The sequence below is a fragment of the Symphodus melops genome (genome assembly GCF_947650265.1).
Source record: "Symphodus melops genome assembly, chromosome: 18".
Classification (NCBI taxonomy): domain Eukaryota; kingdom Metazoa; phylum Chordata; class Actinopteri; order Labriformes; family Labridae; genus Symphodus; species Symphodus melops.
The window spans coordinates 15,352,811-15,374,788 of NC_136708.1; the positions used below are offsets into that span (position 1 = coordinate 15,352,811).

At 40.8% G+C, this 21,978-nt stretch overlaps 1 protein-coding gene across 4 annotated transcripts in view; it reads left to right on the forward strand.

The window, feature by feature from the left end:
- Nucleotides 1-21,978, forward strand: part of LOC306839504 (uncharacterized protein) — a 106,631-nt gene that overhangs the window by 21,679 nt on the left and 62,974 nt on the right. For 2 of the 4 annotated variants that reach the window (XM_079368243.1, XM_079368242.1), the window contains exons 2-3: nt 4,209-4,341; nt 12,978-13,081. In XM_079368243.1, the coding sequence (XP_079224369.1) occupies nt 4,209-4,341; nt 12,978-13,081 (237 nt within the window). Of the gene's footprint in view, nt 1-4,208; nt 4,342-11,061; nt 11,182-12,587; nt 12,639-12,977; nt 13,082-21,978 lie in introns of all 4 variants that reach the window. The other 2 variants (XR_013781206.1, XR_013781207.1) reach the window with 2 other exon arrangements.

A 21,978-nucleotide genomic window follows, 5' to 3' on the forward strand; every position in this document is an offset into this window, starting at 1 on the left:
TTCAAAATGCATCCTTCTCCTTTTCAGTTTTTTTTTTATTAATTTTTTGCTACCTCCTTTTATTTTCCTTGCTTTAATCCCACTGTTTTATTTATTCCTTCTTTAGTCTTTCCTCCTTTTTTTCCACACCATTGCTAAAATACAAAAGGTTTGTAACGCGGAAAAATCCGAAGCTTTTAGTGTGTTGGTCGTGGATCGATTGTTAGTTTGTTTGCAGTTTAATTTTTCATCACAGACAAGAAAATGTTTTTGTATCGTACATTACATGGAAAAAGGATACGGGCCTTTTAGGCCTCTCCACAAGCTTTGGACCACAGCAGAAACACACACACACACACACACTTTGATGGCTTTTTAATAATCAGTCAGTTAATTGATAAACTTGTGAGAAGATTTATACTTTCAGACTTTCTCCTTTTGTCTTATCTTTAGACTTTGTATAGGATTTCAGTAGAATACACACACAGCAGGACACCACATCTTTTGCTTTGTTAAACAGGACATGTGGTAAACATGGTTCTGATTACTGAGATCCACTTTTCTAACTGCATGATTCACGTTTCATATCACTGCTTCATAGACTAAAGTCCCTTCTAGCTCTCTTTTGGAGTACTTGCCCTTGTTTGTTTTCTTCCTTTCCACTCTCCAGCTTGTTCTGTTCTTCATGTCCCTCTTCTTCTTCTGCTCCTATTTCCCTCTCACTCTTTCAATTCTCTCCCCCCTCACTTGCTCTCTCTGTCCCCCCCCCCCCCCCCCCCCCCGTCTCTCTCCGGATGGGTTCCGGCTGTTGAGCTGGTGCGGCTGGTGGCCGGTGCGACGGCTCGGCTGTCTGGTGTCGCGTGCTATCAGGGCGGATGTCGCGCGGCGAGGACGATCGGAGCTGAGCGCCTCCGCCTCACCACGGGTCACCTTTCACGGGCAATTAGTGTCGGAGCAGAGGCGCGCTCGCCGCTTGTCGGCCCCGCTTATTGTGAAGATCAACGGCAATCAGTCTCCACACTCCACTCTGCGCTTTCTCCCCTCACATCTCTGCTTCAGACCCTCACTCTCTCTGCTCCCTGTCTCTATTTGTTGCCTCTCTATCTCTCTGAGTTTTCCCCTGATGTGCTTTTGCTGCTCTCTGTCTAATGGCTGCTGTCTGGCATTATGTTATCCAACTGTCCGGTGCTCACCGGTAATACACCCTGTGACTTATTTACCATTTCTGTTGAACTAATTTTAGATTTTTTGGGGGTAATGGCGTTATAACTCGGTATTACAGCGTTGAAAAGAATCTTGCATGTGAAAACTTCTCTATCAACGATCTCTCTTCTACCCTTAAAATAAGTCTCGGATGTGATACTCAGCTCCCATCTGTGCCTGACACCAGAGAGAGATGTTTTCCACACACTCCAGTCACTTTGTGGTCAGGACTCGGAACGTTTTTACCTCTGACTTCTCTCCTGCAGAGTTTTGTAAAGCTGCTGCTGGAAACACTTCCTGATAAAGCTCTTTCATAATAAAAGCATTTCAACAGCTACATTTGCATAACTACAATGAAAACTCTTATCGGCTAATAAATGATACAGTCAAATAAAAAATGTTTTGTTTGTGAACAAGACTAGAAGCGTGTCAGTATTTTATTTTTAAAATCGAATTTCTCTTCTTATAATAGCCTAGAACTTACTATAATACCTGATATAATATTATATGGTAGTGCGTTATACTACAGGTTAGAATAAAGTAGGATTTTGAATCCACCAGCTTCCGAGGCACGTCTGTGAGAAAGTGAATATACTCAGCCAAGAGAAAGGACGAGAGGGAGTGTATTCTGTCGAAACATTTCTGAAGAAGCCTCAGACCTGAATCGTACGGTGGCCCTGAAGTGCAAAACACAACAAATAAGAAAACAACCACAAGTCACACAACACAACACAGCAACAAATAAGATGATCTGTTGTGTTTGCTGGTTTGTTGTTGTGCTTTGCACTTCAATGTAGATTTGATGGGGGGATTTTATCTCAGCATTACTAGAAAGTAGTCGGAGTGTTTGTTGTGACTTTTGATTTTTATGCTGTTTGCAGTTGATGTAATATTTTTCTCATCAGGACTTTAATCACTGCAGAAGCATAAAAAAGGACTCTTGCTCAGTGCACGCTGCAGGACTCTGTAGGTACGGACGCATTCAGAGGGATTCTTAATATATGTATTGTGCCCTCCATACATTCATTATCTTGTGAATTGATAGTGCCTGTGCTGTAACATTTGTGCCACATTGTAACGCCCACCTCCCACATTTGGCTACAAACACAGAAGAGGAGAAATCAAGGGAAAAGGGCAGACTCATTTGCATATGGGTGCTTCATTAGATAAAGCTAAGGACAGCGAAGAGTGCATCTTCAGCCACAGTGATGAATAGCTGCTGTATAACAAAGTTGCCTCGGAGTAGTCTTGTGCTAACCCTCATTTGCATCAGGGCCTGTTTATTTTTTATATATTTAGTAACTCCCTTAATGGTGGACACTTACTTTTATTCATGTCTCTCCCCCCCCCCCCCCCCAAGAAACCTCTGCTGGTGTTTGCAATTTAAATAGGTTACTTATGATGGTGTTAGAGAAGCTGTGATTTCAAAAAAGGCGATCAGGTGGCACAAAATGACGACAAGGTTAGGCAAAGAAAAGGTGTTAATTGTATGAGGTTTTAATTGAGACCTTGTGGTGTATAAATTAATATATGTGCCTATATACAAGAGCAGTTTCCTAAAGGTGTCACACTCAACTGATCTTCAACTCTTCATATTTGATACAGGACGTCACTAGCCAAGTCTGTATTTTGACTTTGGTTGTCCCGGTGTGGACCAAAAACACAGGTTGTTCTGGTTGGTGGAGAGGTGCCAAGGCACTACCCGAGCTCTGCCGTGGTGCCCTTGAGCAAGGCCCCAAACCCAGAAACTGCTGTGACGTGCACTTAGCAGTGTGTAACAGCCCCATTCAGACGTCTCTGCAGCACCCATGCAGGTCCACATCTCCTGTGTGTGTGTGTGTGTGTGTGTGTGTGTGTGTGTGTGTGTGTGTGTGTGTGTGTGTGTGTGTGTGTGTGTGTGTGTGTGTGTGTGTGTGTGTGTGTGTGTGTGTGTGTGTGTGTGTGTGTGTGTGTGTGTGTGTGTGTGTGTGTGTGTGTGTGTGTGTGTGTGTGTGTGTGTGTGTGTGTGTGTGTGTGTGTGTGTGTGTGTGTGTGTGTGTGTGTGTGTGTGTGTGTGTGTGTGTGTGTGTGTGTGTGTGTGTGTGTGTGTGTGTGTGTGTGTGTGAGAGAAGCATGTCCTTAAACTAACCGATTACATACCCACACTTCCCTCAGGGATCAATCTTGCTCTTTCTTGCTTTTTCTTTCCAGTTGAGTGGAATCTTTTCTTAATAATATATCCTTTCCAAGTATTTGATTACTACATTTGAGAGGTCAACACCATACATGTGTACATCTATATCTGTCTATCGCACATATACTGTATGTAAGAAATATATTGGCCAATATATCAGTATTGGATTTTTTCCTCTTTCTAATATCGGTATCAGCCCCAACATTCCAGTGTGGACCCCAACAATTCCATGTCGGTCGGGCTTGAGTACGGACTGCTCTTAAAATAGATACACAGACAGGAACAAGAAGAACATCTCTACAATGGGTTAAAAAAACAATGTATTTCTAGAACTGCTAATCTTCTGTTATACCTTCCTGTTCATCCATTATCTTTTTTTCAACGGGGAGGTAATTCAGCTAACAACATACACGTTTTACAACCTCTGAAATAAACACATCATTATAGTTTTGTCGGCAGATTTCTCGTCGAGTTCTAATCAGTTTGATTGTGTGTTATTCAGCAATCAGCGGAGGCTTCAATTATCACCTTGAAATCCAACCTCTCTGATTCGTTGAGTGAAAAATGATTGGCTAAATCCATAAAAAGACGCGTCAACTGTACCTCATCACGAGGGTGAAAAGATATCAAAGTTTGCCTTTTTAAAAGGTGATCAGATGTGAAGTCAAATTGCTCAGGAATCTTTCTTTCTTACCTTTGGGATATCACATCTATTTTTTTGTTCGTAAAATGAATTTGCTCTCCAAGAAAAAGCAAACAGTAAACATGCTAAATAAATCATATTTTTCTTTTTCCATCTCTTTCTGCTCTTATTTTTTTAACCCTCTCTTTCTCTTTTTTTTTTTGTAAACAGACCCATGGGCGGCTGCGTCTCCCAGGCCTCATGCCATGCACTCTTTTGAACGCAAACCTATGTGGATTGGCCTTGAACGGCTGTTTCATCTAGTCATCCAGGGCATGACGAGATCTGACTGGTCCAGTCCCATGTGAGTCCTGCATCTCAGCGGCTAGCTATCACCCTCCATAAACAAACCAAGCCCAAACAATGTCAGAAGTTGGCTTGCATTCAAACGATGGTCTTTTTGAGATGTGAGGCAGAAATACCCCCCCCCCCCCCCCCAAAAAAAAAAAAAAAAAATCATGAGCTGAAACCAAACAATCCCAAGAGGATTATTTGTTCTCTCTTTGAAAATGAGATAACTGATAAAAGCTCAATCGCTGAAACACTTATGCAGCATCATTCTCCTCTCTTTCTATCTTTATTGCTGGTGATATTTTAGCAGGTGTCTTTGTAGTTCTGAGATTTATTGAGTCTCGACAGACCAAAAAAACTCTGTTTCCTGGGATGATTTTTATGATTTAGCATGTGTCCATTTGAAAGCTTCTGATTGGAAACTGCCATTATGCCCATATCGTCAGTTGAAATGCTTTGACTGTGACATTTTCTCATCTGGATCTTTGAGGCTTCTAACTCAGTTGATTGTGTACTCCTAAAACTGTAAGACTGTCTGGATGGTAGAAATGTTGTTGACGCCCTTTTGGGTACCTGGATTTGCAAATCAGCCGCTACAAAGTTCAGATAAGGATAAACTTTACTGAAATTTGGTTGTTAGGTTTGTAGATCTTGTACAAGTTCAAGACCCCCAAAAATATGTTTGGTATTTATTTTGAAAATTCTGGTTTGTGTATTACAGAGAACGTATATTCACCATACAGAAAGGAAATTAAATTTAAAAAAGTCTTAGAATAAATAACAGTTTTTTAAAGAGGATTTGTTTGTGTTTTACTTCAGTTTGGTCGAACATTTGTGAGGCATGAAGTTGAAACAGTTGATTCCTAACTGAATGTAAGCACAAACAAACAGCACAGCTAACGTTAAGTGTCCCCTCAGGTTGCAGACCTCGTGGAATCCTTCCTGCAGCAGAAACAAAGATTTTTACCAAGACTGATGTCACAGCACCTCATTGTTGTTTGTTATGATTGTAAAATAGATTGGCAAAAATCATTTGCTACTCTTTGCTAATAATGTGTTTTCACGAAAATGTTATAACTAAGCTCAGAAATCATCATGTCTCTGTTAACTCCACAATGGCTTAATATTCTAATAACCCCCCTCCATTAACACCTCTGCGACATTCACATTAAAAGAGAAACGTCACAGGGGGTTAGCATAGGACCTTGAAACAACAGTCTGAATAAGGCTACAGATACCTGAAAACACATTGGAAACATTTTCTATTATTTCTGATAGTAATTCAATCAAGAGAGACAAGTGATTAACAACAGCATGAAGGTACTGGGGCAGAGAGAATCCTACTTAAACGGGGAGCTGACTGATGATAGGTTGGAAATGGAAGAGAAAGACTGTGCCATTGGTTAGATATGGTCCGCTGACAGGACAGCTGATTCACCCAAAGACGGACAAAACTGCCAGCTCGAGTACGACTGTTGAAACGTGGACTGCCTCGTGTGTTAATCTCTCCATATTGTAACGATCATATCTCGCTCTGTGCAAGTTTTAATAAACATTTTAAACATCTATAACTTTTTTACCACAGGGAATTTCAACATTATCTTTGCTTTTCTCCAAGCTTGTTCAGGGTCATAATCAATCAATCCAACACACTATTTGTGAAGCACTTTTCATGCAATAATAATGTTGCACAAAATCATAATTGGGCATGTGATGGCAGGCCGACTGAGTAGCAGACAAATGGAAGTGGGGATTATCTCATTACACCAGCATTCAGGTCTCTTCTTACTGTACCAGAACCCAGGGGTGAAGCTAAGCCAGCCTTCAGGACTGCACTGCTCTAAATCTTAAGTACTGCTCTTCTTTGAAAGCAAAAGACGGGAGGGGAAATTCTTCCCAAGAGCTCACAGCAAGGACTTTTAATTTATATTCCCGGGTGCTGATTTATTTGATTTTTAAGGAAGTTTTGCTAAGCGGGCTAATGAGAAGCACAGCACTGTTGAATGATTTAGTAGGGAGATGGAGCACATACAGAGAGAAAGTCGGGAGACAAATTCTCTCCACTTTCTCTAATTGGTTAGAGGAAGAAGGAAGTAGTTAAGCAATAAAAAATGACAATAAATAGAGCTTACTGTTCTTGTTTTGTGTTTCACAATTAAACCGAAACAAAACGTTGGTAATTCATGTCATTGTTTCAAAGGGTATCAAGGGACTTTTTCGTCTTTGAAAAAATAAACAATCGTCTTACATTTGGACTCAAACTAGCTCGAACCAACACGACGACTCTCAGGCAGCTGATCAGTAACAGAGGCAACGCACAGTTCAGCAATCTTTATGTGAGCGCTTTGTAAGACGTCACAGCCTCATTTTTCATTGAAGGGACCACACTAGACCTAAGTATGTCATTAACAGTTAATATTTGTCCTTTATGACAAGAAAACATCTCCCTTTCCTCATTAGAGCCCGAAGCACCGACAGTGCAGAGGACCGTATCGTTTCCTGAAGGAGTGTTTTTTATTCTTCTGCGACTTTGCCGTCATTTTTGAGCGCCTGAAAGTGAACAAAAACTCACCAAAAAATCCCAAACTCAGTGTCAGTGTGTTCTAGACATGTTGACGAAGGGGATTATTTGTTCACTCAAAATGACTATTCAGGTCTACTTATCTGCTTAAGTTTACTCAAAGTGTTAACTTAAGTTGTGTAAATTCAACGTCATTATTCGGATCTGCTTGTGTACTTCTGGATATTTCAATTGCATTTCTTTAAGAAAACCTCATTTTCACCTGGACAGACCTTCGAAAAATCTTCTTCCACCCATAGTCAAGACAGTACAGGAAGTCCGCCATCATATTTTGAATGTATAAATATTGACCAATTTTTGCATTTTCAGGCTTCCTGTTTGAACATACTTTATTGAGAGCCTGTTCATGCGATCATTACCAACTCAGTGTCAGTGTGTTCTAGACATGTTGAAGATCTCCTGCGTCGCGCCTCACGATTCTACAGAAAAAGGGCGTGGCCTCGGTATACTGTCAAACTTTGACTTTTACACAAACCCAACTGTACGGCCTTCTCCTTGGCCACGTCTCTGGTTAGACTCCAACGGTCGCAACACACCCCGACATGCACAAGCTGCTTCGGGGCCATTCAGCGTTACTTGCAGTTTTAATCTTTCTAGTTGAAGTCGCTGAGACCGGACTTGGAATAGACGGCTATCTGAGACGACGCTGGTTGAGGAAAAAAGATTTTCGGGAGCTTTTTTTTTTTTTTTTTTTTTGCACTTTTCTTTCACAGGAAAGCTGCAGTGAGACGGGTAATGTGAGGAGCGGAAGTAGGGAATCACCTGTACCAAATAAGATGTGAACTGGGAGATGATGTGACAGAATATAAGCGGCACCTGCTTCACCAACTGAGTGATACAAGCACCCCTTACTTTTTAGTCAACCATTAAATCTGCTCCGGGTGCTACTCAGTTACATTAACAATTGTTGAAACATTGTTGCCATCTCAGAACTCATCACATTTCATCTCATTGTGCACAATAATAAAAGATCAACCACGATGAGCCCTAAAGGCTAAAGCAATGCTGTGACATGTAACTGGATGTTGCTCATGTTGTTCCTTCTTTTCTTTTCTCTGGGACCTTTGACTTTGATTATTAGACGGGATGTGACATAAATAACATTCAGTTTCCAAAGTTTACTCGGCCCTTGTGTTCTTCACGTCACCGTTTGAGGTGAGTTCCTCGATGGAGAGCAGTCACACAAGCAACGTTGCTCTCAGAGGGGAGGTAGAGAGCCACGATCTAACGCAGGGACGGCAGGCTGGTTAGCGATAACGGTGTAGTGAGTGTGAGCTTTGGCAGCTGACGCACATTCGTAAGAAAATGAGCTCTTCAGTTGGATGTAAGGCAGTACGTGTTAGATGGGTACTTCTCAAAACAGGTTTTGATTATAAGTGGATTTGCTGTTCTTGTAAATATGACCTTTGACCCCTTACAAGTGTAGCGGAAGGAGGATTAGGCTCATGTTTATTCAGCATGTGTAGCAGCCCCTGGGACAAATCACACTCAAGAGTGGCTGTCGCCCCTGGAGACGGAGAACCACCTAAGGGTGTGGAGCTAAATATGGAAATTGCAGGACATGCTCCAATATGCATATTTACTAATGTGCGGCTCTTCAAAATAAAAAACAGCTCCTTGTTCACATGTCTGTCGTTTGCAAATACCATCATGTTAACCGCAGTGCTGCCATTGTCTCAGGCTCATTTTTCAAACCCAAATCGTGTTTTTTTTTTTTTTTTTTTTTTCTCCTGCCTGTGGAGTGACTGAAAGCTGCGTCTGTGTTTTTTTTTTTCTTTTTTCGTCTGCCTACAACAATGTTCCGTTTGCTCAGGTCTGCTTAGGCACAGCTGAAGTTGTCACTGTTAATGTGTGTTTGTATTCAATCATCCTGTCAGCTTCTGAGAGGCGTGTGAGTGACAGATTTAAGAGGCAGCTGAACTGGGAGCTCAACTCAAGGAGGGCAAATTTCTTTTTCCTGCAAACGTAAGATCTCCGACAGACGGGCGTTAGCTTGCCGAAAGTTAGACAACAAGCGTCTGGTCCAGTAAACGCATTGACAGTGATCAACAAAGAAGTGTTGTCTTACCTTTTCTTTTCATTTTTTTTTTTTATATTGTCTTCCTGCGGTCTCAAAGATCAACTGCTCAGTTTTTTTTTTCCCTCTTGCATTCGTCAAATGTTCAGTGTTTTTTTTGTTTTTTTTCGGTGTGTAAAGCTGTTTAAGTAAATGAGATTTCCCACCGAGCTGTGTTCGCGGAGAAGCACTCAAAGTGATATTGACATGTTGTCAAGCTGGTGCCTCTCTCTGAGGACGTCTTGGCTTGTTGACGTGCCGGAGCTGCGATCATGATTTCTCTTCTCCCCCTACTGCTGTTGAGTAATTTCAGCTTGTCTCCGAGAAAAGATTCGCTGCTCCTATTTTTAGTCCAAACTCCAATCTTCCAACAGTCAGAAGTTGTCTAGAAAACACCTGCTGTGAAGTTCCTCAGAGATCACCTGTCTAAAGTGTGGTCAGTCGAGGATTTCTTGATTGAGCAGAAAATGATGATCATGACAGCGGATGAAGAGAGAAAGCAAGGTGAGGCAAGGATTGTTATTTAGAAACGTGAATGACTGATTTGTGGGGTTCTGTGAGCTTTAAAGCAACATTGTGCCTCTCTGCTGTATGTAGAAGTCGAGAGTATTCTCCATGGGGTCTGTCTTGTGGAATAGCATATTCCTTATTGAAAGGCTTTAAAAAAAGCTGAGCGCAGAAATGAGGTTATCACTCATAGCACAGGCAGCAGCTCTGCAATGAGGAGCTCCTCCTTTGTCTAAGAGGCCTGTGTTGTTCTGCTGAGCATATTGTAGAAAAATTACAACAGCACAAAAAAAAAAACCTGACTTGCATGTTTTTCTCCTTTTCAACTGAATATTTTTCAAAAATGTGAAATTTGAAGACAAGGGGATCATGTAATAACAAAGTAGGAGTTTTTTTTTGTGAGTATTAAAAAGATGTATCGCGCCCCCCCCCCCAAAAGGATGAAGACGCACAGTCAGAGCCCTGCAAGGTTGAATGGTCGAGGTCATCAGGCAGCTGTGTGACATATTGTTCTGATGTTGGGCTGTATAGGCACCTCGTGGGCCTTCAACCCCCCCATCTACTCATCCTCTTCCGAAACACATGAGGCCAGACCAGCTCAAATGAGGAACTTGTGGCTGTTGACCATAAAAAGAACATCAGGGCAATGAGCCACAAAGAAACAAGGGGGAAGTGGAAGGAGAGGTGGGTGAAGATGAAGGAGGACAGACAGACGAGGGGCTGAGAACAGGCAGGTGTGCGACGAAGATGAAAGCGTGAGAATGAGACGAGAGCAAAGGAGCGGATAAAAAAAAAAGGGAGCAGGTAAAAGAATGAGAGGAAGAAGAAGCTGCAGTAAGAGGGATTGTATGCTGTGGGCTAAATGGGAACTCCACTGCTCCAGCTGTGACCATAAAACAGCAGGTGGATGCCATCATTAGGCCTGGCAGATAAAGCAGAAGTCCCAGAGTTCCTTTTCCCTTGATGCGTCTTTCTCGGCACCAGAACACTCGAACATTCAACTGTAGGATGAAACTGATGCCGTAACATGAAAACATGACGACGGCCGGAGCTGAATGACTCAACTCCACGATGTGTGTGTGCGGGTTCTTAGTCATCAGAAATGATGATCCACAAAGGCTTGCATTTCTAACTGGTCACTTTTAGAACTGAAGAAGCCTTTTGGAGGAGAGCTGAAACATTGTCTAGACTTCAAATCAAGTCCAGTCACTTTCTGGATCAAGCTCTGAATGGATTCAAAACTGACTTCTTGCATTCATTGTTTATGTATTTGTTGTCTTCTCTGAGTTGGGCTTGTAGTTTGGACATTAAATATAATTATCAGGTTATCAACCCATCGTATGGCTGTATCTTCATTTCTGTTCATGAGACAGTAGAAATGTGTTTTTGTCTTAGTAGCTTGTTTCTTTTCTGCAGATGTGTGGAAAGCTGCTGCTGATAACATGTTTCCAATATGACGACCTCTTGATCAAAGTGTTTCGACTGCATAGTAACTGGGGACTTGTATTGTGAATGATTTCCCTGAAATAAAAAGTATTTAGAATTAAATTAGCTGACCTTTAGCTGAGATTTTCTCTCAGTGTTTACAGCCACTCCTCTGACCTGGAGTCAGCGCAGCAGCCCACTGAAGAAAAAAGAACAAAAATCTCTTGGACTTTAAACAAGCTAGTCATCAGTGGGAAAACACATTCAGCACAATGAGCACTACAGTATGTGTCTTTCAGATGTACAATATGTTTTCATTTCATTCTCCAGTTTTATGTTTCTTGTGTTGGTGTACTGCTTTCTTCTGTTTTCTTTCCCTTTTTTTGGTGTAAGCTGGTGTGAGAGTTTTGAATTAAACTGCAAGTATACCTAAGAGCTGTCATCGGAGATGATAGTTTGATGGCAGATGAGAGCTGCCATGTCGGCACCCTCCGGGTGCCCTCGGGGCTAAATGGATGGCTGCAACATGGCACTTTGAGAAGGTGCTTCTCGCTCTGATTTGTCTTTGCTGGCTGTGTTTTTCCTGCCATTAGAAGACAAGAAATGCATCTTTCTTCTCAACCTTTCATCCTAACTTCTGACTGACCTATCAAAGTTAATACAGCTGTGATCCTATGAAGTATTCATGGACCAAACATCAGCATTAACGGAAGTTGGAAGAAGGTAAACGTACTCGATGGTTGAACTCCTCATCCACATTGATGACTGCCGTGTTTGAAATAGTTGAACTTCTCACTTCTTGTTTAATGAGAGCTCATTTCTGGCTGAACCTCTTTGTGTGTTCACGTTGTTTTTCTCTTTAATACAATATATTCATCCCATTAACTCCTTTAGACAGGAGAAACTTGTTAAATTGAAATCTGCTCAATCAGTGCTAACAACCGCTCACTGCGAATCGCTATGATGTGGATGATCTTCCTGATTCTGTTGTTTTGGCTTGTGCGGCTCCTCGTGCATCATTCCAGTTTTTGATTGGTCTTTCACTGGAGTTCAGTCTTTTTTTTTTTCTTCTTTTTTTTCTTCCCCCTCTGTGGCCTCAGCAGGGAGCGAAGTGCTGCGCGGAAGCATGTCATACCCCTGATTTTTCCTTTTAAAAAGCCGACCTTGATGCTTTAAAATGCATCATCAAGGCAATGGGCTGTCCAAGTCGGTTACAAGTTAACCAAATAAACACTGACAATGAAATTAATAATGCATATTGTTTGCGAATGCCTCAGCTGGATGATTTGACTGATGTATGCAAGGATGGTAATTTATTGAAAGTAAATTCATGTAATTGTGCAGCGGAACTTGATGAAGCAAAAGAAGGTGTCAGCACGACTTCCATCATCATCAGAAGAAAGAAATCATTAAAGAGCAAAAACAAATCCAACTTCAAAGGACCGTGCAGAACAAACACTTATTTTATGGATGTGTTTCATTTAGTCCAAAGTTCAGAACGGCTGTTATGGTAAATATGTCAGATTTGTTGTTGGTTGTTTGCAGATGTGATACTTTTGGTTTATTTATTTCCCTCCCGGTCCACAGGGATGTAAACACTCACTCTGCACGAATCAAAGTCGTCAGTGTAAATTTAATTCGAGGACGAGGAAGAACAAGAGCTAAAATGTACTTGTCATTGTTGAGACAGATTTCCAGGATGAGGAGCTCAACTGGCAACGCGATCCCAGTGCCCAGCTTGGTAAAAATAGTTTACAACTAAAGTGTCTTCATTATAATTATGATGTCGGCAAAGTGACATGATGTGAAAATGATGCATTTGGCTTACTGGTTTCAAGCTGCAGAAGTGACAAGCCCTCTTTCTGTCTCGAGAAGTACTTAAAAAAAACAAAAAAAAAAAAACTTTCAGCATACACGGAGAAGTAGGTCTGTGAGGATTATGTATTTTAGGAATTCATACATTTAGGGAATTCATTTTCACTCCTTCCCACCCTGCAAGAGCAAATATTTTCACTTATATAATAATGTAAGTTATAACCTTCCCTGACCTTTTTTTTGTCACTTCATCTGTTTCTTCCAGAACATCCATCAAATGTGGCCGACAGTCGGATTTCGACACAGAGCAGCGTTTCCCCAACCATTCATCTGGGGTTCTGGCCCACCAGGCGCACTTGACCCATAAAGGTATATTTACTACTTCTTGCTGCTTTTCTGAATTCTAACTAAAATAGAAACACAGTATATTGTAGGTAGGGCTTTGACTATTTCAGTTACCGCTTTCTGTTATCACCAGAAACGCCTCTTCAATTTCAAATCTAAACAATTATCTCTGTTTTAAAAACAAGTTTTAACAGTCATGAATGACAGTCACAATCTCTACATGTAATAAGCAGTTGATTAATGTTTGTGCATGAGAAATGGCTGAATCAAGTTAACATGTTGGTTTGGCTTTTAATTCTGTTCGTTCCTGCTCCAAATACTTTTGGTAATCTTTGAATGTAAACATCTATTCATGAGTATCTTTGGCCATTTATAGCACACTGTTTCTTTCCTTCTGTCCCCCTCTCTGGGCCTCCTCCCTGATTGGCTCAAACAAACGGTCCTCACAATCACTTTCCGCTCCAAACTCGCTCTTCGCTCAGATCTGCACTCACAGCACACTGTTTCTGAACTGTCAGACACAATGTGACATTTGATGTTGAATATTAATAAAATCCACCATATGTTCCAGGGGGGGGGGGAAGTCCATGCATTATTGAATGTGATTGGCTGTGTCAGCCATTAATTAATGCTTGTTAAAAGACAATAAAAGAACGAGATGTTGGACATGATTAAAGAAAGTGAAGTTTGTTGTAAAAAACAGAAATCATATGAAGGCTAATGAGATAAGAGAGAATAAATTATTGTCAGTGCACGTCTTTTACATTCTTTGTGGGCACTGCTTCGAGAGCTTCTCCCGATTGACACGAGAGCTTTGTTGTAACTCATTTTAATATAACGAATCATTTCCATATTGTGGTGTTGAGAGCTTAGGATGGTGCGGTACCACTGCGCGTCAGTCTACATCTGTGTCTGAAGTACAGCGGGTTAGCGAGGGCAGCTCAAGCAGCGCTGGACGCTTTCTTTGCTGTCTGAGCACGGATCATGTTCATTAAAGGGAGAACGCTTTGGAAGTAAGATGTTGAAGCTGTCAAACATGCTCAGCCACAAACTTTAGAGCATGTTACTCTTTCTTGCAACGAAAAAAAAAAACTCTTTACATTGAGTGATCTGTTGATTAAAAATACGGGTGAATGAATGCTTCCATACACTTCAAGAGCTGATATCTTAGTTTTTCCACACTTCACCAACGCCGCTAAGGTTGTCTGCTTTTTTTCTCAGGTATTTCTTTGCGCTGTCTCGCTCTTCGGCAGCTCTGCCTGTAAACCAAAGACCAACTTTACAGAATGGAGAATGGTGTACTGGAAATTGACTCAGTTGAGCGACTAAGGTATTAGCTGCCTAAAGAGCCAGTCCACAAAGGGGGGCTGTGGCCCATTTGGAAGAGTCGGTCGTCTTTCTACCGGAAGGTTGGGGGTTCGAGCCCCAGCGCCTGCTGCAACATGTTCAATGTGCCCTTCGGCAAGCCACTTAACCCCGAAATAGCTCCTGCTGCTTTGTCAGCGGCGTTTGAATGAGTGTAAGTGGGAATAGTTACCTGGTGACTTCACATCGCAGCCTCTGTCACCAGTTTGTGAATGTGTCATTCTGACATGCAGTGTAAAAGAAGAGCGCTACACAAGCTCAAGTCCATTTAGTATTTACATCAGCTGTTGCTGCACAGCTTGCTTGACTGTGACTGTCCTCCAGCCGGCCAATAGGAGCCGTGGCACAACACAGAGAGGTCAAGATGTTGCTTGCCTTTGAACAGTTTTGTCCCTAGAGAGTTGCTGTAGCAGTTGTAAAGCAGTGGTTGTTAGCAGCTCGCTACAGCCGCTGCGTGTTTGAACATGATGCCCGGCCCCAGTTTGTAAAGTTGATAGCCTGTCATGCTGTTACCCTTTGATACAATGACGGTGATGGAGCAAGGGGAGCTGGCTCAGTTGGTCACGTCGTCTTCTTGTATAAACAGTTCATTGACTCTGTTTTTATTAACATTACTTATTGAAATCTGTTAAAGAAAAGTTACAAAATATTTTAGATGTTAATGATGCTGTAGTTCTTAAACAAAAAAAGGAAACTTCACTCTGCCAAAATTAGTATTGGCAGGTCAGAGCGAATCAGCCAGATAAATTGCAATCAGTGTATCTCTATTCTTCGCCTGACTCCGTTCACAGTGTCTGTGATGAATGGCTCGTTGGGACAAAGTGTATAGAAATGAGAATTGAATTTAAAAAAAGAGCCTTCGCACATGATGGCATGACTTGGTTGTCAATAAATGTCCGTAAATAAATAAAAGCCAACTGAAGTGTTTGGCTTTTTCAGAGTCCCCGTGTCAGATAAAGAATCAGAGCCTAAATCACCCATCAGCTCTTCTTCTCTGTCTTTTGGCGTGTTAATTTGATTTCAAACCGCCAAACATGGTGTCATGGTTTTCTGACAGGGCCTTGGGAGAGAGTTTATCTCATCATTAATTAAGTATCATATTTCCCTACATGCTGCCTGTGCTTAATTAGGAAGAGGGGGTCATTTTGGAGGGCTTATTAACTGGAACAAATTTGTTAAAGGAAGGAGAGCGAGACAGATAAAAGAGAGGGGGAGAGGAGAGGAGTGCCTCTGGGTTCAGCCGTCCCTGACAAGGCTTGGGTTTGGTGATTGATAACTGCACCAGTCACGGCTCGAGTCAAACTGGGAGACTCGAAGGAGTAACTGGGGAAGAGGCAGAGGGGGGACGCGGGGAGGAAATCTGTGAGGAAGGAGAAGACGAGGTGGTGGGGGCTGGGAGGAAATGATTGCAGACATATGCTCGCTCTCAAGCAAGATAGAGTTGGACAGAGAGGAGGGAGATGTAGGGCGGAGAGGTATGAAAACAAAGAGAGAAACAAGGGAGAAGGGGATGCTGGGAGATTGATTGCAGCACTGGGCCACGTCACAGAGACTTTATTTATCATATCCCAACCTCTCCTACACTCACCTGGTATTTTTAGAACCCTAGATGTGATACCAAAAGAAGATCGCAAAAAAAACAATTTTCCTTTTTATTTGTTGTCTTTGCATCAAAAAATCTTTAAATTAGCCAATCAGGCATTTGTTTCAGATTGTTGGAGTATAACCGTTTCCGATTGGCCTAATTTACTGTGTCAGAATGGGTTCGGCCGGGCCGGTGAAACAACAGATGTTTTGCTCCAATGTGACACCCGGGTTGCCAGAAACATTCCCAGTGGCCGTTCATGTGTTTGGAGCTGACCTAGCATAAGTTCTGGCAAAAGGAAACAACAGGAAATGATGGGACTCTGGGCTCGACAAACTTGCAATCAAAAGTGATGAGACCATGGAAAATTCAAATGATGCCTGACATAAAGGCTTATACATTGATGTACGATATGAAAGTAACTTATTTATGATATTTGCTTAACTTCTGAAATGAGAACGCTCACAATATTTGACTTTCAAATGAAGTAAAACATGTAAAAATCGAGCAATAAAGAATAAATAATGATGCATTATTTTGTGTGTACAGGCGACTAAGGTCTTTCATTGTGACTTTGTGAATGCCAAATACAATGAATACATGTTCCATGTGAAAGCTGTCAGTAGGTGAGTTTTTCCTGCATACGCTGAACACGTTTATCTCGCAAGATACTGTTAAGAAATAAACCCGAGGTTCAATTCTTGGAATAAATGCACTTAATGTTCCCCAGCCTTTTCATGACATGAGACATGAGAATGTTCCGTTAAAGACGTGAATACTGCTATGTTCAATTTTCCTATTTGCTGAAGTTTCCGTTAATGTAAGTTGTTGTTAGATCACATTTTCCCTTTTCAGAAAAAAAAACAAAGAAACAGATGTGCTGCAAGTTTGAACATTGTTGCATCGCGACAAAAAAATCCTAACTTTATTAGTCTGAGCAGCATTATCACTTTGCCGCAGTGCAAACTTCTGAGAGCCATTAAATCTTGAGTGGTCTTTCTTTGAAGGCGGGGGCATACCCCACCATGATGATTGACAGGGTTGGCCTTGCCTTAATAGAACATAATTGGCCAATTTTGAAGGGTCTCTGAAAAATGACCAAATAATAACACATGACTTATCTTGAGACTTGTTTTCTCAGATAATTGTGCAAAAAAAGCATCTGGCACACCATTAGTTCCATTTTCACATTAGAATAATAATCCTTTTGGAACTAATAAACTCGCTCAAACGTCTGTGCCTGGGTGGTGGAGGGTCCGTAAAAGTAAATACTGTATGTTCCTCTATATAATAAAAATGGTAATTCAAGGGGGGAGAAGGAATAATAACAAGGTGTAGACTTTTTTCCTCCTTTCTTACTTTAAGTCAAATATGTGGCTTTAGCGGTGGAGTTTTTAATTATTGACTGCAGCTAAAAAAAACAAATTTCCATTTAACAATTGATTCAATCATATTTAATACCAATAAGTGAAATCATTTCCGTATATTGAACAAAATAAATGACTTATCACTGAGAATCCTTTTAAATGACATCTCTATCAACAACATATATTGATTTAGAAGACTCAAAAATGAAGAATCAATCTTTCCTAAATCAATGACTTATGTTCTTCTGTTAATCACACTTGAGACAAATCTTTTCACAAGTACCAAAGTGTGTTAAAAAAACAACAGCTCTTGTACATTGCCCGCCTTCTTACCTTTCATGTGCAAAACAATAATGTTCCCCAAGGGGAGCGTTATTGTTCGGGTCCTTCTTCCAATGAGAGATTGCACCAATATCACGTCTCAAATTAAAGGATAATTAAAAAACGTTATTTCCAAGTTATTGCCGTCCATAAAACTTTGATTAGGCAAACATTAGCCACATTAGGGCGTAATGGCCATTGCCCCTGTGATTACAATAGCAATTTTATGTACTGCAAACAAAGCATATGAAGAAATGAATAATTAAAAAAGCAGGAGAAAAGGAGGGTTTTAAACAGCAATAACTTGGCTAATGTGGCCTGTTTTGTAAGAACAACTTGAGGTAGGTAAAGTGAGTCATGTGATTCAAACATCAGAATTATCCGACTCCAAGCTTTGTTGCAAAATGTTTACTAAGAACAAAGTACAAAACAGCTTTTTTTCAATTAGTATTTCCAGTTGTGTTTTTAATCGTTTGTTTGTTGTGGATTTATACAGAAAGGTAATATTCCTTTGGTGTAAAACCACTTTATAGTTCTTAAACCACAAGGTTGAAATGGCGTGTTTTTTTTTTTTCTTTTACTTTAAAGTCGGCAGATTAATTATCTTATCGGTTAGGAAATTAAAATTCTGTTCAACTTACTCATCTAAAGATTAAAAAAAACGGTCCAAATTGAAGTAACTCAGCTGGAAAATGATGTCATTTGGATAGCTGAGTGTGGCTAATGCTAATGACAGCGTTAGCATTTGGACCTCCCTGCAGCCTTATACCACATGAACATGCTAAATCTAGTTACTCATTGCTCCGGCCGACGTGCTTTAACCTGACACAGCCTACGTACAGTTTTACCTCGACATAGTGACAAACCACGCTGCTTCAACAAGACACTTTCTGTTCACTGTGCTTGTTTACATCTGGGTTATAGAGCGGAGCGAGCTGGATCATTAGCCCCGGCTGGTTGTGGGTTTCGGTGTTGAAGTTTGAGCCATTATATTATTGATTCATTTAAACGACTAGAATCTGTAGTTCCAACTAATGAGGGTGATGACTTTTAACCATTTAGTCGTCTCAAAGCGCACATCCCTGTTTGCAAAATTGAACAATTGCAATAGCACAGAGCTGATATTTGTTGTAATGTGAACCAACTGGAACATCAAATTCAAGTTTGTTGACCTTTAACAATAAGCAGACTTTCTCTCTTTTGATTGTTGTAATGATGGATGAACAGATCAAGCAGAAGGGAGGTCAAAAGCTGTCAAAACCGAAAAAAAAAAAAAAAATGGTTAAGCTTTCTGTTTTCAAAGCCACGCTTGGTTACAAGGCATATTTTTGCAACACTGTAATATGCCATGGAGAGAAATAATAGTTTTCCAGGAATACATTATTAATTGTGCCTTCATGTTTCTCCATGATGCTAATAAAGCAACAAAGCTTCTCCAAATCACCTGAAAAATGAGTCCAAGGACAGCGGGCACTGCATGGGGAAGGCGTGGCTGTCCACTTTGAGAAACGATGCGACTCAACATAAAGATTAATGGAACTCAGAGGGTTTTTAATTAGTGCAGCTGTGCTCATTAATTATCTGCCTACAACACAAATGTTTTTATATTTGGGGAAAGTGTTGATTTATTTGATTTTGTTTGCGGGAAGATCTAGATGAATGACCGTCCGTTTTATATTTTGCGACCACCAAACGGAAAGAAGAGCAGAGAAAGCGTCTCCCTGTAAGCCGTCATGTTCCAGATGTAAAGATATGAACGTGTGATGCGTAAACAATCACACCAACATAGATCAAATGTTTGAAAAGTTGTGATTGAATCGAAAGCCTCTTAACACACTTTAAGTTATATTTCCTGAAAGCACGGCATGATCTTTAAATCTACCTTCAGGTTCTTGAGCGTAGCTGAAGCTTTCTATTGGCTCTTCTACGAGTTAGCTCTCAGTGTTTTATGTTACTCTGTATCTTTTCTGGTTTGTCTCTTTTTTGACATCACAATGGGAAGTCAAGGAGAAGTTCACATAATTTGATGTATGTCAAGAAACGACAGCAAAGAGCTTTTCTCAGGTGTTTATGTTACAAAGTGAGCGGCAGGCAGAAGGAGAAACGTACACATTAGAGTCAGAGAAGGCTAAAGAAAAATGTGTGCATAGCCTACAAAGTAATTGCAATGTACTTTAAATTGAACCTTATAAAATGTGCACTGGTTTGACGTGTCTTATTTGAACCTGTGTAATAGATCCGGATGAAGATAAGAATGTTATTTCTTCATGTTCTGTAGAAACCTGCATTCTCTCTTCTGTTTTTTTTTTGGCCGACCATAACACAGGTCGAACAATGAATGATGCATTTCTAAAGATCACCACTTTATTCAAATCAAACCACTAGCTGTTTTCCTGTATTTGATTTGATATGTTTTTTTTTGTTTTAAAGAGGAGAGACAGGAAAGTGGATAGAGACAGAAATGAGGAAGATAGAGAGAGTGGAGATTGACATGTGGGAAAGGAGCCACAGGCTGGATTCGAACCCCGAGCCGCATGCGTTGAGAACTACAGCCTTCATAGACTTTTATGACGGACAGAATATCTCCCATTTCATTCATACAAGTCAATCTATGGAAGCCTAGAAGGGTCAAAAAATATAAGTGGCAATATCGACTGGTACTGAAATGGGTGAAGGTCTACATGATGAATAATAATGTCAGACATATATAGACAAATAAAAATGTCAAGTTGGTAGGCTCGTGTGTGTTTACCTAATGTGTCTTTTTAACGTGGTGTTGATTCAGATATCAAAGAGCAGAGAAGGATATTTACCTTCAGATAGTTACTGGTCCTAGTGACCAATTTGTAATGAAGAATGTTTGTACAAAGTGAGATCTTTAGATCGTTGGTTGATTTCTTTTTTTTTTGTCTTGTTTTTTTTAAGTATTTGAAGATGTAAATCAAAATACTTCCGCCAATTATCTTTATGGTGTACAAATACATTTCATCCTCTCTCTCTCTCTCTCTCTCTCTCTCTCTCTCTCTCTCTCTCTCTCTCTCTCTCTCTCTCTCTCTCTCTCTCTCTCTCTCTCTCTCTCTCTCTCTCTCTCTCTCTCTCTCTCTCTCTCTCTCTCGTATATATATATATATATATATATATATATGTATATATATATATATATATATATATATATGCTCACCCCCTCCAGTTTTATTTTTTTCTCCACATGGCCACAGTAAATTTCTTTGAAACATTCGTCTGAATATGAACGAGGAAAATGCAAGAGCAGAAATTAAAATTTCATTATTTACTGCGCTCGAGTTTGGGAACGCAATTAGTATGTGCTCTGTGTGGCCCAGGGATATTTACTGCTTTGGCCTCTCCTTCCTTTATTGTGCTGTTCCTTTCATCCCGGCCTGTAGACTGTGATGCTATCACTTCCTCATTACCTCCAGCAGTCTGAGACACAGCAGACAAGTACACCATTTCAGAGGGTCCAACATGTGAGGCTGAGGACGGACAGAGATAATACATCATGCAATGATTGCATTTCAAGACGTGCTGGGACAAATGCAATCATTTTCACACCAGAGAAGATCATTTGTTTAAAAAAAAAAAAGAAGAAAAAAGATAATAAAAGCAAGAGTGATGTTGATATCATGTTGATATAGGTTTATGTAGGAACGTGTTATATTTTTTCAAAAAGATTTAAACATTAGGTTTCTGCTCCAACGTTGTTGTACACGGCATCATGTCTGTGGGTGCTGAAGAAGTTTGTCCGTGAGAACATATCAACATGTTGCTTACACACTGCCAGTAGAAGGTGGGATATCAATACCCTTGATACACCTCATGTGCAGTCTGTAACACACAGGTGGGGTAAAGTCGTCACGCCCCTGATTCACCTCCTGAGTTCGTAACGGAGAGTGGGGATGATTGGTCATGTTCGAGCTGGCAAAGCAGAGCAGCACTTTCAGCCGTGTGCGCATGTGAAGCTCCGGCTCCAGTGTGTGTTCCCACACCATGCTTCTCGTGCTTCTGCAACGCCTTAATGCAATGTGAACTCACTCATCTGAACGCTAATATTATGCTGTCATGGATGCGATGTGTAAGTACGAAGGTGTAATGATGGCAGACGTTTTCATTCCCTGCTGTAGTGCAGCCGCAATCTTTAAAGGGGCGTCAGTCTCTGAGCTTCTCCAGCGTAGGAAGCGACGCATAAGCCCAGTGATGCACCTTTCAACACCCTTCTACCAAATTAATTCATTTTTACATGCAAAGAAATGAACTTCACCTCTGAA